At 43.9% G+C, this 21134-nt stretch overlaps 1 protein-coding gene and 1 long non-coding RNA gene across 3 annotated transcripts in view; one reads left to right on the top strand and one right to left on the bottom strand.

The window, feature by feature from the left end:
• antxr1d (ANTXR cell adhesion molecule 1d) overlaps window positions 1–21134 on the bottom strand; it is a 22273-nt gene extending 1139 nt beyond the window's left edge. Inside the window, exons 1-17 of the mRNA XM_019864638.1 lie at window positions 20758–21134; window positions 17017–17088; window positions 16576–16647; window positions 15853–15934; window positions 15716–15746; window positions 15564–15637; window positions 14751–14819; window positions 14583–14663; window positions 14445–14505; window positions 11406–11504; window positions 10344–10413; window positions 7204–7282; window positions 6868–6963; window positions 6738–6776; window positions 5770–5868; window positions 5533–5697; window positions 5286–5366 (exon numbers count right to left, since the gene is read on the bottom strand). Of these exons, the coding sequence (XP_019720197.1) occupies window positions 5286–5366; window positions 5533–5697; window positions 5770–5868; window positions 6738–6776; window positions 6868–6963; window positions 7204–7282; window positions 10344–10413; window positions 11406–11504; window positions 14445–14505; window positions 14583–14663; window positions 14751–14819; window positions 15564–15637; window positions 15716–15746; window positions 15853–15934; window positions 16576–16647; window positions 17017–17088; window positions 20758–20924 (1437 nt within the window). The 5' untranslated portion in view covers window positions 20925–21134. The remainder of the gene's footprint in view (window positions 1–5285; window positions 5367–5532; window positions 5698–5769; window positions 5869–6737; window positions 6777–6867; window positions 6964–7203; window positions 7283–10343; window positions 10414–11405; window positions 11505–14444; window positions 14506–14582; window positions 14664–14750; window positions 14820–15563; window positions 15638–15715; window positions 15747–15852; window positions 15935–16575; window positions 16648–17016; window positions 17089–20757) is intronic.
• Window positions 5–19229, top strand: LOC109512705 (uncharacterized). Of its 2 annotated transcripts, XR_002167581.1 has the most exons (4): window positions 5–561; window positions 2494–2657; window positions 2746–2910; window positions 19123–19229. It is a non-coding gene; the product is annotated as an uncharacterized LOC109512705 (long non-coding RNA). The 2 variants fall into 2 exon arrangements; XR_002167580.1 differs by lacking the exon at window positions 19123–19229 and having other exon boundaries at window positions 2746–5279.

The raw sequence follows: 21134 nt of genomic DNA, 5'->3' as shown, positions 1-21134 counted from the left end.
GGAAAGACGCGACAGAAATGTTAGAAAACAACACTTTGGTGTCGTCTGTCTGTCGATCTGACTCCATCAATTTGCCTATCATGTCTTTGTCCACACAATATGAAAGTTAGAAAATGTCAATTTTATTGTTAAATAAATAAGTATTGATTCCTTTGCCATGCAGACAAATATGGCTCCCAGTTTGACTGGCGCCGTGTGCAATCAACCAATGAGCAATCCACCAATCTGTGCCACCATAGGCTGATAAAATGTCAAAACATGTCAGGGACAAGACTGGTATGGGTTAATTAAAAAACAAAAAACAAACAGCATTTTAAATAGCACACTATGACATCGTACTTCATAAAACATTCAGTATTGCTAAATAAATAGAATGACATTTAAATGAGCAGTTTTTTTTTTGTCGCACTGCATCAATTAAATGACCATGGCCACCTGGGAGCAGTCTAAGACTGACGGGCAAATGTACTTGAGATTCGACGTCTCAACTCCTCTCAGATCATCAGTATGACTCTAATATTAGTCATTCTTAGCAGAAGATGAAGAATACGCATGTATACTGTGAGTATGTTGTCTATCTTCGTGTGTTTATGTACTCTGCATTGAATCCATTGCTTAAAACAGAGTTCATCAAATGGGTGCCTGTTTCAGAAGTGTGTATCAAACTTGTAGCCCGCACTTATCAGCATTAGTTTCTACATAAGATAAGATAACCTTTATTTGTCCCAAACTGGGGAAATTTGCAGTCTACAAATAAAGGTTATCTTATCTTACGTAGAAGCTAATGCTAATTAGCACTAGCATGAAGAAAACAGACTGAAAGGCTATCTTTGCGGTTTTAAATAAACAAGAAGTAACACTCCTTGTTTTATTTTTAGTGTGACAGTGAAGAATGTTAAAATGTTTTAGCGTTTGCCGTTTTGAAGTGAAAACACGCAGCTAACAGACAGCCTCAACGAGTCGCGTCCCCGCTTGTGCGGACAGAAGCGAGAGTGTTTGAGGGCGGACAGAGGCGCGCCTGTCTTCCCTTCACACCTGCGCCACAATAGCTCGCAAAATTAGGCGCACACACTTGCGCGGTCTTCCCCTTTCCTCCTCCTGTGTTGTGACACCAAACAGAAAGTGCTTTATGTCTTATGTGTTTGCAACATAAAGGGGCATCTCTAAATATGCCCACAATAGTTAACAGAGGGTGCTAATCATGATTTACAAGGCGACAAAGAGTGGGACGCTTCTCTTATTGTCCTCATTGATGGCTGGATGCAAAGTCGGTGTTGTTATGAGACATGGAGAGGGGGCTCTCTGTGTCCTTGGTGGTCTGATTATAACACCTTATTAAACAGAGAGGCCCTAAAGTCACACAGGGGCCATTTAGATGGCCCGGGCAGCGGTAGCTTTGTGGCTTGAGGGGCGCTATTGTGCGAATGCATGTATACGAGGAGCTGCGTAATTGATTGGGGTCAGCCCGCTCGGGGAGAGGAGGGCTGTCGGGGGGTGACTGCCATGGTCTTGTCATCGGGCTGCGGAGAACGGGCCAGTTTGGCCAACAACACCAGCAAGAGCATATGGACACAATGAGAACACAAGCTCATGAATATGAGCGTGTGTGTGTGTGTGTGTGTGTGTGTGTGTGTGTGTGTGTGTGTGTGTGTGAGCATGCGGCTACTATAACATATGGCCTGAATGAACCCTCTGGCTCATGAATAAACAGAGACAGGAAGGTTCGGGAAGATGCTGTAAAAAGAGCACTAAGACAAAAGAATTTGTGTTTGAGGAAAAAAAAAAGAAACCGAACTCGCAACCATTTAAGCTAAACGAAACTGTTTGATGGGTATGCTCTGTCTAAAAATGACACTTGTTAGAGAGAGTGATGAAAAATAATATGTTGAAACAGCTATCCATGCATTTATCACATCTCGGCTACTGATAGTGTAAATAAATAATCAAAATAATGACAATGATCTAAATTCATTCAAAAATAATGCAATGTCTGTAGTACTTAGTAGTATTTTTTAATGTCATTTGTATTATTTTATTATCAATTATATTTTTCATTATTCATCTAATCTTATTAATTTAGTGTCATGGTAGATGCCGCTGCCTATTGAGCAGATGGTATGTGTTCAATTCCCAACCATGCACGGTCCTAAACCCAGATTAAAAAAAAAATGGGTGGGTTGCATCAAAATGGGCATGTTGCATACAATATTGTGCCCTAAAAAAATAATGTGCAGCATGAGTGTGGCAAGCTGTAAATCACATGTAATCGTATTTTTGTGCATTGTAACTTCCAGTGCTGCACTGCAAAATTTACACTGAGAATTTAGCCTTTAACCGCACAAGACACTCCGCGACCCTGCTGAGCACTACGGTTTGTCACAGTTTTATTTCCCGTCTTTGCGACTCTCCCTTTCCAAACCTCAACTTGTTTTTTCAGAAAAGGCCCTGAAACACCTCCAGCATTTCTCCCAACACCACACACTCTCTTTCCAGGCCTCAAGACTCTGCCCTTCACATGCGCACACACAAGTATGATTGATCCAGTCAATATGCTGTGCCTACACATCGGTGGCCGATACAGTAAAGAAGAAAGCGAGAGTGGTGATGCGCATCCGACCCTCAAGCATGACATTACAGCCAGGCACTCATATAAGCAAGTACGCCTACACTGTACTGGCCTCAAACAATACATGACATATATCATAGAAAGCCAAGATGTAAACATTTTCAATCACTTTTAAACAGACAACAGGCGGAAAAGAGATTCAGCTGGCAAGTCCTCCCGTGTCTCCGAGCGTACAGTGTCAAGAGCGTGGAAGATGTTTTATCTTGAATGAGATAAGCGATGGATGGATGGATGCTTTGGACGTGCAGCAGACATTAAAAGTCCAGCCTTAAACGCTACAAGAGGTGAGTGATGAAATGTGTTGGATGAAATTAGGGCGAAGCTAGGCTTTAAAGCAAAGTGACGATGAGGGGTCGGGTGGGGTGGGGGGGGCAAGATGTCGGGGACCCTCTGGTCTCTGCCGTCCTGTGTGACGGAGCATCCGTGCCATCAGCTGCGGGGACAAAAGAAGGGAATCTCTTGTGTCACAATATGGCTCGTGGGCTTTAAACTGCCCATCTGTTTGTGTGACACTCACTCGGCGTAGCTGACACACAACTTACAGTGACAAGCGCGCACGCGCTCGCACGCACACACACACGCACGCACGGGCGCGCTCGCACCGATGCAGCGAAGACATAAAATGCAAAAACAGTCTGTGGCAGAAAGTGGTCGCACGCTGACGGCCGTTTTGCAGACGCAGTGAGGTAAAAGTAATGCTGGGAGAAAACGGAAGGAGCGCGACCCTGAATAGATGCTCGATAATCTTTCCGTTTTTCTTGTGCTTTTAGCCACTTTATTTGTTCAGTCTTAGAAAAAAAAGCAATGATTCCATCAACTAAATAGTTGCTGGGGGCCCGCGGCGGTTTCTGGCGTGTGCATCACGTGTGGCTCGGCTGCAAATTGCGAGGTGAAATGGTTTTCTCGTGCGTGATGACAGGATGGGGAATTTGCACCCCCTGGTGGAGTCGCAAACGTGTCTCAGGAAAGTTGGTCTTAGCATCATAAGCATCAACCAAACAGTTGGGGCGCAAATAGGTTAGCATACAATTTTACATATTTTTATTATACATAAGGCAACATTTTTGAAATAATTCAATAATCTAACGCTGGTAAACAAAGGTAAAATGATTGCAATACGGTTCTGCATTTTTTTCTCGTTGTCATATTACTTTTTGCTGTTGCTGTATTTTTATTTGTTTGTAGCTCAACATATTTTAAGCAAATATAAGGTCCATTCCTGTTTTTGTTAAATGTGTGTGTGTGTGTGTGTGTGTGTAGGGATGGGCATACAAAGTAAGGCATCTCACGCAGGGGGCCATTCAAGCCAAGGCCGCCACTGTTTGGGATGCTTATTCACTCAACTTCAATTTGAGTTGTGTTTACTTGTAATACACTTATTTTATTATCTATATTTTGGTAACAATGTTATCCATAAATTTGGAACTATTATACTATTTGGTTTGCGAACAATTTGTTGAAGAAAAATAGCCTTGCACTATTTCCGGTTCCCAAACAGTCTTTGCACGGCAGCGGAAGGCTCAAATGTGCTTAATCACGTGCCATGTAAACATAATTTGTGCCAGGCGTCACACATTGCAGGGATTTTTTTTGTTCTACGTTCGCCCTCAGGAGTCTTTCACCTTTGGCCATGTTAAAAGAGCTTCGGTGTAAATCCTCTTCCATTTCTTGCATTTTAACACGCTACTTTTGAACTCAATACGTTTATTGCTTTTCCCGCCATATCTGTCACTTTTGGAAGCTCGACCGACAGCGGCTCTTGACGAGACGTCATTGCTGTCTTTTATGCTCGCGACGCCTTTCAGCGGAATCCCGCTCTCACTTGCTGCAGAAGTGCATGCCCCCTCCCCTTCCTCTTCCTTTTGTATATTTGTGAAGACTAGTTTCATTTTTCTCAGTTAATGGGCCATGTAGGCTGTCGTGCTCATTGTTGGGGCATCTGTGTGAAGTGACTTTGAAAACTTCTGTCTTCACAAAGATGAATTGTGCGGCTCGGAAGAAGGGAAAAAAAAAGTGGGGATGAATCCATTGACGGTGACTTCTTTGATAGACTATAGACGCATACTGTTACATACGAAGAAGATGCGACACAGGGGACAAATTGATACATTTTCCAATGGGGAGTGACAATGACACCATTGACAAGTGCAGATGTTATGCCATGGCAACCAGCGTGATGATGAAAACATGTCCTCAGGGTTATAGGGGTGCAAGCATGAGGGTCCAAGGTTAGAAAACAGGCGCCGCTGTGCTCTATCTAGTTGTGCTACACCTTTGTGTGACACACAATGATGTCACTGACAGTACCACGCAGCTTTAGAAACATTACATAAAAAGTCAAGGTTTGGACAACAATGGCGGCATTGATGACATGAGCGCGATCAAGAGGCCATTTTGCTCGCATTGGGTGTGTAAGAATGACTTGCTGCTGGCGTGTGTACATTTGACACACCGATAAGTTGTCACACTGGAACGTGACTGCAGGAATGTTCTATCTTTGAGAGCGTGATGAAAACACTCTCTGCCAGAAAGCATTTAAGTGGTTGCTACCCACCCACAAGAAGATCCATAATTATAGTCATAATGCCAATGTCTGGTGCACACATTTTGTTTTTGCCGCATGCTAAAAATGAAGAAGGAATGTTAAGCCAGCACTCACCTGGTCTCCAGGCTGAGGCCTCATCAAAGAGACTTGGTCGTAGCCTCTTCTAAAGAGAGCCCACAGAGCATCTAGCTGCCCCTGTAGAGGGGAGGGACACACACACACACACTCAGATAATTCATTAAAATACGAAGCATGCTTAACTCATTCACTCCCAAAGATGTTTTTAAACGTCTTTTCAGACTTGGTCCAGAATTGGCTGGAATGAGTTAAGAAAGAATTCCCGCATAGTTTGAAGACAAACCTGAATGGGCGTGTACCACCTCCTTCGCTGGGTGGGCCGGCGGTTGGGTTTGCGAGGCTTGGGTTCATAAGGCTCAAATTCCTGCTCTGGCATCTTGACGACAGCATTTTTGGGTTTGTCCAGCTTGGCGCCCTCCTCGGTGGAGCCCTTCTCCCCCCAGCGCACCTGCAGGAAACACATCAATGAAAAATAGCACGTTTTGCACCCAAGAAGCGCTGAATGTATCCGGTTGTGGACCTCCATGCGTTTAATGCCTCCCACTCCTCGTCCTCCGTAGTAAGACGCATCCACTGTGGGCCATCTCTTCTTGGGCATCCCATCTTCATCGTCCGATTCCTTTGGAGAGGAAAGGCTCACTTGCAGCAATCCATTTGTTATAGCCATCAAATGTTTGAAAACTGTACTTGGCAAAGGAATGAAAATGAGCTTCTAATGTTTCAAATGTCTTGAGTGGGATAGCAATTAACTTCAACCATTTATAACGTCATTGGGAAACACATCTCTGAATTCACTTTTGCAGGGTCTTTAATTTAGCAAATGTGTTTTAAATTTATTGCAGCAATTATAACCCCTCAAAGGGAAATTGAACTTTGACTTTGATGTACTGCATATTTATATTTTTGCTGAACACCACACAGAGAACGACCCATGTAGGCATACAAAATGAGCATAAAAAGGGCAAAGGGGAAGGTGCCCTGCTCAAGGGCACCTTAACGGTGATCAATAAACTAGCATCACTCAAACAACTGATTTCCTTGGGTTTTTTTTGTTTCTTCCACTTCCAAAGCTCAAATCCTCTTAGATGAACTACTGTTGCCCAAACATGGATCAGCAAAGACTAGAACTACTATGAAAAGTAATATTTTGTATGTAAAAAATTAAGGCGGCACAGTGGACGACAGGTTAGCATGTCCGCCACCAGTGCAGAGGTGCAGGGTTTGTGCAAAGAAAAACCGAAAAATTAGACACCTTGAGAAGGGGCTGCAGATAGGGGAATACCCTTCCAGGATGAGGTGCAGCGCTGGCACAATTCAAATGATGCCATTCTATTACTGCATTTTTGAAAATTTGTCTTTTAATATTACAGTGGTTGACTTATTTTCACACTTATATGACCGTGTTCAAATGCACAATTGATAATCATTTTAAAGATAGCCAGAAATAGATTGCATTAACAATCGGCATGTTATACAGTATATACTTACAGGTTCTGGGGGAGGTGGAGGGGGAGGTTCTTTGATGACCTGAAGGTTAAAGAAATAAAAATCATATTAATATAATGGGCCCGAAAGAGTTCTTTGCAAATGAAGCTAAAATGCTGAGGTGTCAACTTACCACAGTGCAGCAGAGAGGCCAAAACCACCACATGAGCAGCAGGGCCAACAGCAAGAACACCACCAGCAGAGAGATCAGCACGATGGTGCCGTCAAACTGCACAAACGACGCATGCACAATGACGGCGGTGCAATTAGACCAAGAGAGAGATAAATGGAGCAAAACTTGTGCCGCTGTGCAATCAGAGTACTCACAGCCTCCTCTGATGACACACGCAACAGAGAAGACGTCAGAAAGAAGAGAGGAAGAAGACTGGAGGAAATCCAAAGGAAGTTTTGAAAGGAAAAGGGAAGTTGATTAAAATATGGGTCCACAGCACGCACGTTATCTACTCACACATTCAGTAGTTGTGATGTGAACCGAGCTGGTGATGTAGGAGATCCCCTCATTCATGCTCACCTGCAAGTAGATGACCCTGCAAAACACGGACAACATACTCATGGTGGTGGCTTGCTTGGACTACTTGGTCTACTCTACACGCTTGCCTGAAGCGGCCTGAACATTCCTCCATGTGCTCTGTCCATACTTGTGCTCTCTAAAACGCTGACATGGGCACTTTCCCAGAATCCACAAAAAAGGTCAAGGGAGTTCTCCGTCAAGTTGAATGATGTCTCATTCAACTGCCACTAGGAGCGGGTGAATGAATGTTTTTTGTTTAACTTGTTGATGCTTCGTGAAATTGTGGTGATTCACGCATGGATAATAGAGTAAAATTGTAAAAAAAAAAAAAAAAAAAAAAAAAAAAGGCAAAAAGCCATATCACGGCATGGTGATCTACTCGTTCGCATGTCCGCCTCACAGTGCAGAGGTGCAGGGATGGATTCTGGCTACGGGCTTCCTGTGTGGAGTTTATATGTTCTCCTCGTGGTAATCCGGTTTCCTCCCACATTCCAAAAACATGCATGGCAGGTTAATTAAACACTCGAAATTGTCCCTAGGTGTGATTGTGAGTGCAAATGGTTGTTCGTCTCTGTGTGCCCTGCGATTGGCTGGCCACCAGTTCAGGGTGCATCCCACCTACTGCTCGAAGACAGCCGGGATAGGCTCCAGCACGCCCTCGACCCTCGTGAGGATATGTCGATTAGTAAATGGATGGATGGATGGAAAAAGCTAACCACCAACAACTGAAATAAAACTCTCTTGATACATTCGTGAAAAACTAATGGAAACTGCGCACTTGGCCAGACTTTTAATCTACCGTACTTTGTAATATGAAAAACTGGATTCACCATTGAGCGTGAAAACATTTAGCTCTTTCTTGACGGCTGAATGGACGGATTTGTTTGTCAGTGACCAAAACAAAAGATGCTAGCAGCCAAAGTGAGAAGTGGCAAAGGAGGCAGCTGCAGATTGTAGTTCTTGGTTGAAGGAAAAGAGCGGAGAAAGGCTTCTTGTGCTGTGCTTATGGTTTGGGGGGACAGAGACAAGGGGGGCATTGAGCTTTGGGTCCACATTTGAGGAGAGGGCGGTGACGGGGGTGGGGGGTGGGGGGGAGGTCACTGCAAGGTGGGGTGTGGATGGAGAGTGTGTGGGGGATGGGATGAAGAGGACCTTTTCTGTCTGAAATCCCTTCAGCACTATCACTCCCTTCTGAGACCCCATGAGACACCCCCTTCCCTCCATCACCCGCTGACTTCCTCACCCACCAACATTACACTTGCTCTCCTCCATACCCTCAACACAACTGTTCCTTGACTCATGCTGTCACCGACTTGGGAGGAGGAAATCGGCAGTGCAGGTGCCGCTCTTATACCCCCCCTGCCATCGTACGGTCAGGGGACATGCGGCTATCAATCTCTATCAATCACCATCTCCCCCACTATATGTGTCTTTGCCCTGTGTTTATGTGTGTGTTTGTGTCGTCGCATCCGGAAGGATTGCAGTCAACACTGATTTATGTGAAGCCAGCATCAATGTCTTCATTCTAAGAGACAAGGCTCGGATAGAGCAGGAGGGGATCAAGGGGCTTCAAGGTCTGGTTGGCAGCCCGAAGGACAGGAAGTGCATATAGCGGTAAAGGTGGGGACCAACGCAATTGTTCGCTTCCCGTTGAAGCAATGAATCTGGCTGCGGTTGCACCAACAGTATGTTGTGTGCGTGTTAGGTGCAATTTTCCACAGTCCATCAAGCGTCAATTGGTCTCCTCTTTGGGCCCTTTGGCCATTCACAGCTGACTTGCTCTTTAGTGGAACGCAAGGGTGTCAAAGAGTGCTGACTGTGCACTAATGGGCTTCAGCTACATGGAAAAATGGACTCCTTCGGGCACCGGGTGTTGATGGTGCACCACATTCTTATTTGGTCTCACAAAAAACAAAAACAAAAAACAAAAAAGAGGGAATAGAAGACGCTTCACGCTTTTATGACTGGATGTTTTAATAAATTATTGAACGCATTTGAAAGCAGTTTAAAATGCACCTAGGGGTTTTAGTTTAATTTTGCCATGCAAAAATATGTCATTCTATATAATCGAAATAGTATATTCTATAAAATTAAAGACACATTCTAACACAATGGTACTTTGACTTATTAGAGCCTTTATTTATTTAAATTATTTTTTTTTTTTTTTATATATATATATATGGGTGGGTGGATGAAATCGTCTAAATTGAAAAATGGAAAATAATATGCATGTATAATTTTTCAATGGATCCCTATCCCTCCTCAATCCATTGTCTGCATCACCTTTTCTTGGGTGAATTGAGCCCAGTTAACTTTTTTCAAAATCCGTCTGTCACTGTTTGTATATCTATTGAAACTCATGACGTATAATACAACATATCAAAGAGTCTTGGGCAAAAGCAAAATTCCTCTTCCCAATTGATGTCGGCTATGATTCCCTATAAACCAACTTCTTCGCGGACGAGCTCAAATCACACAAGAAATCTGAGTGACAGCACCAAGACAGATGATGACTAGGAGGTGTCTGAAGCCGCAGGGAGGCAGTGGATAATTATGCACAGGCCTGCGGGGCAGCGGGGCCGGGAATGCTGCTGGGCCTCGGTCCACTTGGAGCTCAGCCCAGAGCCGCGCTCTGTCTGCCCCACTCGAAAACTTCCACTTGCAATTACCAAGGGCAGGGCTGCAAACGCTTGGAGGAAACTTTACACTCATGGCCGCTTCCCCTCGCACTCTTTCTCTCTCCTTAAAGTGTCAGCCGCAGACTGGGATACCACACACGCGCGTTCATATTTACACACATACGGAAAGGAGGGGGGCTGTGAAGGTCTAAACCAGGAGGCGCTCATTAAGTCGTGTTCCTGGGCTCTCCTCCTGTGATTGGTGTCTGCCTTCGTTAGCTGTGACAAACTCTGATTGATCGCACCCACGCTCGGTGACTTTGGCCAAGTTTTCAAGGATAAATGGTGTGGCGGATAAATCGGACTCACGCACGCAACCGGGTAAAATATGGACTGCTAAGTTTGATCTCTCTATAAAAAAGTGTGAGGGTTAAAAATGACAAATGATGTCCAACTCACCTCCCTGCCTCTTCGACAACAGGAGCAGGACAGAGAAGGAATGTATCCTCTATTCCGGCTGGTCTCTCATCTGAAATTAAATCAAGATTGTCTAGATGTGAGATTTTTTTTTTTTTTTTGCAGATTGAGAAGGAAATTATGTATAACCAGTTTATCAAATGTAATATTCCAATCATACATTCTACACATGTCTACACAACTACACTTTTACTCAGACGTAGTCCTATACTCTTCTATATCCTGTGTTGTTTCACTCATCTTACCCTAGCTTAGGAAAAGCATACGAACCACAATCCCAGGAAGGGACACAAGGTCAGGGCAACCTGGCCGCCTAGCTTAAAATACACATAAAAGCCAGGTGCAAGAGTAAACAAGTATTTTTGAATAAAACAAGGGTTGAAGTCTTCATACACGTAATGTCAAATTGCTTCTTGTATTGATTGTACTGTTGTAATTCTTGTAACTCTCAATAAAAGCTCAGGTAGGAGATGAGACTCCAGAGATCCGACCAACTCGCTGTGGTTTCATCTCTCCTAGCCAGAATCTTGCCTTGGGTGTCCGTGTCCCTTTGTCTCTAAACTTCCAACTTGTCGTGGCGACGGTTACTCCAACACAATCGGCAGGATTCTCCCATGACACAGATGAGGAAAGTGTTCCCACTGTGCTGGTGCTCCACAGTGAAAATCCAAAGTAAAAGGCTCTCGAGGTTGTACAATCCTGCATCATTCCAAATCCGCAAAAAACAAGAAGGCCGACTCGCGTTGTAATAGAGGACAATATCATTATCTACTATCTAGTGCTGATTTGCGGTATCACTTAAAACTACAGTCGGCCCTTGCATTTTCATAGTAAGGCACGCATGGATTTGCATATTTGGAGATTTAAAAAAATATATCTTTTCAAAGTTTGGATTTTTCCCTGTTCCCATTGCTCAGTTTTTCCTGAACATACCTGTATATTGGGCATTAATCAAATGCCCCCCCCCCCCCACACACACACAAACACATTCCTCCATGCATTCCCGTTATCCTGACTGAGAGTCTGTCTGCCAGCACAACTTACCGACAGTGTGTGTGTCATTTAGTTTGAAGCTGCAGCGGACCTGGTCGATGTTTCTGGCATGGAGAAAGCCGTTTCCTCTCACCACCACCTGAAAGTTCTCTGAGAGACAAACACTGCCCTCATTTCATTTCATACACACCAACAACATGAAGACTTTTTTGGGGGGGTGATAAAAAGAACTGAACCGTTCTGCAACTTAGTTTTCGGAAGACTCAGGCTCAATGGGAAATGATCACCATTACAGACATTTCCTTTCTCTGGTGCACTCAAGCCCAATCATGCCTCATTATGATTTGTTTATATCCAAGAGTCTGTGTGTATACGTACAGAAAGTCCATAACATGTTCCAATGGTACTAACGCTCAAAGTGCTTCTATTCCAAAATATCTTGGTATGTGTGTGCAGTAGCCACGAGGCGTGTGTGCATGGTGCATGTGCGTCTTTGACCTTTACTTTCCCTCGGGCGCTGTTAAAGTGCACTGACAGGGCCTTGCCAGCATATGCTGCAGTGTCGATGTGGTTGCTTCTCAGCATATGTTGGCGAGCGGGAAGAAAACACTTGGTTAAAAAACAAGCCTGCGGGCTTGACAACAGCACAGTGCTGTCAAAGTGGGTCGAACCTTACCTATGGCACAATGCATGACGTCTGCACATGTTGTGTGTTTGTGTGGACTGCGTGTGTTTCTTTGCCTTTTCCTGAGCCGAGTGGAAGCAGATAGTGTGTTTGCGTTCTGACTGTGCACCTCTAGCAACCTCCCGGCTAATAGAAATGAACATCGGTCACACCTTTAACATTTAAAAACGCCAGCGTAAAGATCACTGCATTAAAAACACAGCAGTGTGTTGGCGTATACGTGGCACTACTCTTTGAAAGGTCACACCAGACACGACACAAGTCTCTGCTGCGAATCTAGACATGCTTTGGATGTTCAAATGTTGCTGTTTTGTTGGTATATATGTTTTATAGTACTGTCAAATGTAAATGACAAAGTACAAATGAATTTTATTTTGTGAGTGAAACAAGATGGCATAAAGATTGTGCTTTTGTTGACTATACTGAACAGCCATTCTTTTTTTTGTCATTAAACTTTAAATAGTGAAAGGAGTGAGGTACAGTATATTAGGTTAGTTCCCTGGAAGATCGCATGGAGATTATATTAGTTTCAACACACACTAGCTGTCACGTACAGTGGCAGGCAAAAAGGTTAATGCTGTCACAATCATGGCGGGCCAGGACTGGTGGCGCGCTACTGACTTGTACCATGCATATGTTGCTGCCCGCCACTTTGACCACATGTCCATGTCCATCTTCACCTGAATGTTTGACGTGCATGAATGTGACCGTCTATATGAAGGATACATGTTTGATGTTTTTTTTTTTTTTTTTCTGTTGTTATGCCGCGACACTTGTGTGCGTGGAGAAAGTGGGCTAAGGCTTGTCCGAACGGCAGCCCTTCAATCACGTTAGTGCAAGAGGACAGCGAAGGGCAGGGCGGGGGCCACGCAGGAAGGAACGACGGGGAGGAATGGGTCAGGCGCTAATGAAAGCAGCAATCTTGGCTGTCATGTTAGATCTCTGGGTCAATGTTATGCCTACGTATGTGTGTGTGTGTGTGTGTGTGTGTGTGTGTGTGTGCGTGCGTGCGTGCGCGCGTGCGTGCGTGCGTGCGTGTGTGCGTGTGTATGGAGTCAGTGCTGTCATATCTGATAGTGTGGCCCAATGTTCACTGTCCAGTCTGATGGCCTGTTTGCAGGCAGCTCAGCCTGGTCACTTCACATCAGTGTGAGGGACCTGTGTGTGTGTGTATGTGTGTGTGTGTGTGTGTGTGTGTGTGCGTGTGCTCTTAAAGAACAACTATACATGTTAAAAGCCTGACTGGCATAGATAGAGACAATAGTAATGATGCAATATGTCGAGATGGTGGTAATAAAATGCTGACCGGTGCTAGACAATAACATTGTCTTGCGTCACGCTACAGCAATCATATGCGTTGTATAGCACACATGCTGTGATTATTTCTACACGGCTTCATTTAATAACAAAGGATGCACACTGGAGTAATAGGCTGAGTGCATTACAGTGGCTGCCCTTCATTAATTAGGCCAGAGTCAAGTTTTGGCTGGAGTGAGTTTCTTAGTTCACTGACCATTAGGCTGCTCATCAATCGAATAACAAATGAGGCTGTTGGAAAATATTTGGGAGCATGTCGGCTGATAAACTGGCAATAAGCCAGAGAAAATTATCACATGAGGACACTGATTAAGCCCCTTCTTACTGCTATAATGATCATCTTCTCAGCCTTTCCTTTCCTTTCCACTTAACCATTTCTATATAACAGTAAATAGCAGCAAATATCTTTCATTACAGTTACTGTAAATGTAGGTGGAGTCGTATAAGCAGCGACTGTATTTTATCTTATATTACTCTATGGTTGTTATAGGATTGCTAAAACAACAAATCTAATAATGCACAGTGCTATTCATGATCATTTTTCGAAAATCTCATCAAGATTTTTTTTCCAGGCTGTAAATGCACTCTCCGAAGTGATTCCTAATAAGGTCATGTCAAAGCTCCTCCATACCGCAGACTTGCACAGAGGCTCGTGCTCCATCTTATTTGGCATTTTTTTCCCTTTTACTTCTTCAAAGTGGCATCCAAAGGCCATGCAAAGATGGGAGGAGAGGCCAAAGTAGAGGGTGAATGAGCCAGAGTGGCTATTCAGCATTATACGATGTGGCAAACTAGGCCAGGGAGCAAGCCATGCTTAAAGATTCATGGCTAATTTCTCTCCGACCAAGTCCAGTTCCTCCCCCTCCCCTTTTGGCCCACATGCCGGGGCCAAGTGACTATGCTAATCTCCCCCGGCCGCGGATGACAATACGCTGTGTGTCACCGCACGGCCATAAGCCCATGTGCGATTACTCAACTTCATGGTCCGCTCCAGAGGCTTTGGATGACTGTCATCTGACAGAATCACACCCACACATTACTGCTTCGGTGTCTTAACGAGGAAACCTTGCTCACCGCACCGCCCTTACCTCCCGCACACACGCTGGATGGCTCAGCTGCGAGGATCTCGATGCAGGATTTCTTGATGATCTAAAGCACACCACAATTTGATGAGATGACACAATTTAGTGTGTTTCATTGTATATTTGTGTGGATGTATGTGTTACCGAGTCAATGATTCCCCTGAGGGCTTGGAAGCCCCCCCACACAGGAAACACATGTTCCATAGTGTCCGCAATGGTCGCAAGCTAGAGAAAGCACATACACACGGAGAATGTTGCATTTGCTTTGTCGCATGTTTATACATATATTCTCTTTGCTTCTGTTCTTCCCACCTGGGTTTGGTTAAACTCTTTGACTCCTACACAGTAAACAATGGCTCCCATAGACCTGGCCCTTTGAGCCTATGAGGATGGAACACAAAAACGAAAAAAAAAAAAAATGCAGTCAAGCCAAAAGGGTCACCACCAGTGTTGCTGTGACTTTTCCACCACCTGAAAAAGCCATCAGATACTGAACGCTCCTCAATTTTTTTGTGTGAAATGATTGGTTTGACACTTATCATCTTATGTACTGTATATTAGCACACCGAGAGGAAAGAAACTCAGAAACTAGAAAAAAACAGTGACTAGCTGCACCAAAAGGATGAAAGACACTAAATGTTACATTGCTATTATCTCTTTTCAAGAATGAGCAATAAAATAGCGATTGAGTTCACGGCCAGCCAGTATTTAGATATGAAAAAGTCCTGGTGATAATAAAACCAAACATCACGCAACCTGTGGTTTTCTGACTTGTAAATCTAACATTGGCTTTTTTATAATATTTAGGTTGGAAAACATATGTTTTGAAACAAAAAGCTAAACTCTATATGGACTGTAAACCAAAGAATTTAATCTTATGTCAGCCATTTTGAAAAATGGCTGCTATTTGGGTCATGGATCAAATCTGTGATGGCCCGATAGCTAAAATTATTCCTCTGCGTCTGTTCTAACTAAGTGCCAAATTTTCCTGCTTTTATCATCTACTGAGCAGTTCTTTGATAGATTGCGCCAATCCGCGTAACTCTATGTCCCACAGGCTGTCCCAGAGACTTCAAAAAGAGCCGTGAAATATTTCCATGAAAGCAACTCCTCGTCCCATATTACCTCTCGCTGAGCTGTGTCAAACTGCCACTCGTTCAATTCCCCGTCAGTCAACGCGATGATAACACTGGCTGTCCCTGTGAAGCACGTAAAATTCAACGCCTGCGAAACAATGTACTGGAGTGTCACGTACATCGACGGTAGAAAGAGTTTACCTTGATTCTCTTGATATATCTGTGCATTTGCCTACCAAAACAGAGACATAGTCTGAATATTTGACTCGTTGCTTAATACCTGTTTAATTCTGTGCTAATGCAGATATTGAATGACACCATTTTCAAGTTGCCCCTACCATTTCCAGACCAAGGTTCATAAATGTATCTCCTCCAGCAATCACACTTTTTAGAGCTCTGAGCCCACCAGTGATGGCCTCCCTGAGGGACACAAATAGAGCGTGAAAAAATCACCACCAAAGGAATTTGAAAAACTTAAAAAAATGAAATTGAGAAATATTTCCAGTCGAACAAATGTAAGGAAGGATGCACTAAATGTGCAAAATAAAGCAGTATGCAGCATGTATGCAATTTACACAGTTTGCAGTCTATTTAGAGAACTTGATATATTTCGTACAATTTCCTGCAAAGAAAAAAGTAGATTGGAGCGTGTGGAGCAACTGCTTATTGTTTCTTCCACTGTCATGAGGCAGTGTATGAGGCTTTTTGCTTTGGCTATATTATGAAAAAAAAAAGCCTTGCCCATGTTATGACAGAAACTTGTGTTCAAAAGGAGAATGACTTCAACAGAAACGGGATGTGGCGCTCTCCAGCATCTGAGCATTCCATCAGCTTAAAGGCTGAGGGTAAATGGCGGCGAACTAAAAAAGTAGGGCCATAATTTGAATCTGCACCCAAAACGTAGTGGACTCTGTATTTTGGACGACATGCTACATCCAATTTTGCATGCAAAATCAGCGATGCATTTTCCACATAAACATGTCATAAACAAATGTCACATAAAAAAACAACCTCCTGGGACAGAGCTAAACATACAATACAGATGTGTGCTGTTTCTTTACCTGTTCTCAGTTAACTTCATGATGATTTTGCCATGCGTGGAGAAGACGATGAAGGACATTCTCAACATGGGACTATGAACACACAGTTTTTTGGACATTCATATTCTCAAATCACAAGTTTGACAGAAAATGTAAATGATAGTAGCCGCATAGATCTGCTTAGAATTTTAGATTTGTGTAATATTTTTGACATCCCCGCGCCCCTTGTGAGGATAAAGTAGTTTAGAAAATTAATGGCTGGATGGATTTTTGACATTTCCCCCCCCACACATTAACACATTAGAACATAGGACAAAGACCATGACCTTCTAATATCCCCCCCCCTCCCGAAAAAATTCTGCAAAATAATTGGCCAATTTTTCTCTCTGTTGTAAAGTTAATCAATCACAAAAGAACAAAGTATGGTTAAACAGCCAGCCATATTTACAATAATGACTGTACCTGATAAATTTCTCTGCCAGCTGCTCCACAAAAGAGTAAATTTCGATCCAGTGATGCTTCACACTTCCAGATCTGTAAAAGAAGAAAAAGCACTGTTGGCAGGGATTTAATTTGTTGCAATTTATTTTCTATTATTTGGAAAACAAGAGGAAAAGTCACATATTCATATTTTGACACACCTCCAATGAAACTCACATTGTTAATTCACCAAGACAAATGAAGATGTACAACTTCGGAGCAAGTGAAAACGGTTGCTAGCATTAGCATGTTTTAATTTTGCAGAATGCAATAGTGGTGGTATGATATGAATAGGTCTCTGGTCACCTGCCACCTTTTTACATTGTAACCTGTTAGCCTTGCTGCTTAGCCTCCTACATGCTGCTACTGTTTACATGACTGTATCCATAATGAACCCCAGTCCCAGGGGGCTGCTAATGGGGGCTAATTGCTGTTTGGCCAGAGGGGTGAGGTTTGACTGGGACAGATGCAGCAGCCCTTAGCAGTGAACATGTAGCGGGCAGCTGGCCCGCGTGTGTCCATGTGCATGTGTGTGTATGCCCGTTTGGTTGTTTGTGTGTGGCAGTGAGGGGGAACAGATGGTGATGAGCACAGGCAGCCTAACAACAGGTTGAGGGAGAGAAAAGGCAGTGTCATGAACAAGAGAGGGGTGCACAAGTAGCACTCGGGGGTGGGGGGGGGGTGCGGGGGGTTGCAATGACATCAAAAAGCAGACATGGAAAGAGGGTGGCGGTCTGAAGAGTGTAACAGGCTTGTAAAAGGAAAGTAAGTCAAAGCTGTTTGGATTCATGATGCTTTTCTTTTGTACCACCCGTTTAATCAGCCACTTCCTGCTCCACTTATCCTTTTCCTAGACAGGAGGACATGATAAAGGTTCCAGAAAGCGTCTGCTTGGGACACAGTCTTCACAATACCATATAAGGGCTTCAAAGTGCTCCTTCAATTTTAGGATTCTAGATGGCCCCAAATAAACAGAAGAGGGCTTTGTAGGCAGTCTTCTCATGGTAATTAGTGCCATTTTTAATTGGAAAACCAAAGCTAAGCATTACTTTCTTTTAGTTTCTGAATAGTCAGGGTCGATGCATTTAATGCACATATGCTAATAACAAAATTATTAACAGTACTGTACACCTTTATCCAATAAGTGTGGTGTCTTTGTCCCACCACTAGAGGGACTCTGGAGAGGAGTTTAGTGATGGGGAGCACAACAGGGAACAAGGAAGAAGACAGAGTATGAGTGGAAGTAGGAGTAGTAGTAATCATACAGTTTGCTGAAACACTAGATGACTATTGGTACCTCTTAAGGTAAAGAAAAAAGAACTACGTGTGTGCTTCTTTGGAACACAAGAGCAAGTCAACGTTTTAAAATATAGTGTAAACCTTGAAGTCTAACAGTTTAGAATTTGACCAAAATTCTGAAAGCATAACCAAACAATCAACTCTGAAATGCTGCCGTGACATCATGCCACAGTTTAGGCTAGCTTTGTGTTTGAATATCCACAATCTATGTTTTAAACAGAAGTGGATAATTGAGGTCCACAAAGTAAAATCCCTGCCACAGTTTGGCTTTAGCTACAAATGTTTCTACTCAACCGGCAAGTAAACAAGCTCATTTTGAGTAGAAGCACCTGTGGGTAAAGGCAAACTGTGGCGGGGTTTTTACTTTTTTTTTTTTTTTTTAACAAACCAGAACAAATAGCAAACCAGAACAAATAGCAGGTTGACCAGTGTGGTGAGATGGATTGTGTTCGACATTTGTGGGTGCACGGTAATTTCTGGCATTAATCCCATTTTTTCTCTACATGCTCTAATTCCTCCAAAGGCTCCAGTTCTGCATGATTGCCATCCGATTTTCATTCGAGAGACTAATCCTAACTCTTTTACATGTATTGACACACTTTTACAAAGAAAGCAGTCTGCATGTACTTAATTCTTGAGCACGGACGTCAATTCCACCACAAACTCGAACACATATTTCTCTATTTGTGGGTTACAAAGGAAATAGTTAGTCTGCTATTTGGTGTTGGTCAGACATTGAGTGTAGGAATGCAGGGAGCTGATGATCCTTTTTCCATTCTGTCCATCTAGATCTATTTTCTCAACATGCTGGATGCCATAGTTCTCTCCCACTGAGGTGCTGTTGAACAGGTCACCATGTGGCATTAAAGGGAAAAAGGCCAATAAGTTGGTTTTGAAGAAAAAAAAGAAGAGCAGCTTCTTCCTGGAGGCCTGTGGAGACATGCAGAGGTCCAAGCACTGGGAGCGCTGGCCATGCGTGACGCATGCTCCTCGGGCTCCTCTTAAACTTTCGGAAGCAAAGGGTAAAGAGTGAAGAGCAGCTGACAGATGTTGCCGTGGACACCCCAAAGAGTGAAATGTCATTCAAAGTGTTGACTTCGCAGCTCCAATGGTGAGTACAAGACAAACTGAGGACATGTTACAACAAGTTACGCAAATCACTAGATGCTTGAACAAAATTGATTCAACCACTCTAATTTACCCTGAACAAATAAAGGCTTGACATTTTACCAGGTCCCATTTTTTCAGCCTTATCTGTACACTGGTCTGCTTGTAGCACGTTTTGACATGTCTAATCGCTCTGCAGCCATCCGCATCATTTTTCAACTGGAGGCCAGAAATGATAAAAATGTAAATAATCATGTCTGAGCAGCTCCCAATATGCACACAGTAAATTACACAAGCGCAGTAAACTGGCATCATCTGAACTGAACATTGACCCAAAGAAAATCATCCACGTAATAATACGGTGGGCGCAATATTGGAATATAGAACTTATTTTGTGCAAGACATGGCTACTCATGACTAGAAAGCCCTTAGTGTTGTTGCACCAAATTCATTTTCAACTCATGTTGTAATCAGGGGTCCCCAACATGGTGCAGGTGGGCACGATGTCGCCCTCAAGGGTCCTGTGTACAGTTCTGTTCTAAAAATAGCTCAGCTGTGATGGGTCATTGTGATTTACTGGGTAGATTGTAGCATTTAAAAATGTTAACCAGTCCAGGGGGTACCCCACCTCTTCTCAAAAGTCAGCTGGATCGCCTCCAGCTGAATGTATGGAAGGTCAGTAAAATCGACATCACTTTATTGAGTCAAAACTGATCTTTGTTGGGACCAAATTTCTCATACTGGTTCCCTTTGGATTGTGCAGCTGTACAGAGGCCAGAAAACGTATTTATTCGTGTAATAGATTCCCAATATCAAACAATAGCGAAGTAGATGTGGATTGTAGATTTGAAGCGTGCACAGAACAGAACTTGGAGACAACTTGCACGGCTCGGCTGCAGCTGTGTTCGCCTGGCCGGCAGGGAGGCGTCAACGGCCTGAAACTCAATCCTGCCTGGCCCAGCCCACATGCCGCGGCTCTGCTTGCTCTCTTTGCCTCGGTGTTATGAACCGGGCCAAAAGAACAACACGGCCCAACAAAAAAATAAAAAAAATAAAAGCCCATCAAGTCTGTGCGCACTTGAACGGATGCAATCCTAACCGCTCGCACAGCCTATGCTTCATTGTTTGGGATCTTTGTCATCGTTTAACGAGGGGATTTCCCAGTTCGGTTCGATTCTATCCTGGTTCTTATTTGTCCAACGGGACGCCGACGCATCAGGCCGTAGTGCCACGCGTTTTCCAGCCCACGGGGCGGTTGCGCGGCTAAGCGCAGCCATGAGAAAGTAACAAAAGCCATAAATAATGAGAGACACTCACTTGTCCAGAACAAAATAGAGGTCGAAGGCGCCCTGGCAGGACCTTTCCTCCTCCTCCTCCTCCCCCTGCTGTTGTCCCTGTTGTTGCACTCCTTTCACCGACACATGGAGGAGGAAAAGTCCCAGCAGAAGCGAAGCGAGGATCGTGTGGATGCGCCTCCTCGCCATCTTTCCCCCGCTTGCGTTCGAGCTTTCCAGCAACAGCGCCGCTACTCACTGCAAATCTTCACATCGTCCCCCCTCCAACATCCGCTAACACATTGATCGACGTGTCTCAAGTTTTTCTTCTGCGACGTGAGGCCGGGCCGTGTCGCTCCGCACAGGCGTGGACTGGAAGCCGGCCTCCCCTAAATCTCGCCTCTTGAGACTGGGGTGGAG

The sequence above is a fragment of the Hippocampus comes genome, unplaced genomic scaffold (assembly GCF_001891065.2).
Source record: "Hippocampus comes isolate QL1 unplaced genomic scaffold, H_comes_QL1_v1.1 scaffold108, whole genome shotgun sequence".
In the NCBI taxonomy this organism is placed as follows: domain Eukaryota; kingdom Metazoa; phylum Chordata; class Actinopteri; order Syngnathiformes; family Syngnathidae; genus Hippocampus; species Hippocampus comes.
This window is presented reverse-complemented; position numbering and strand designations above follow the sequence as displayed.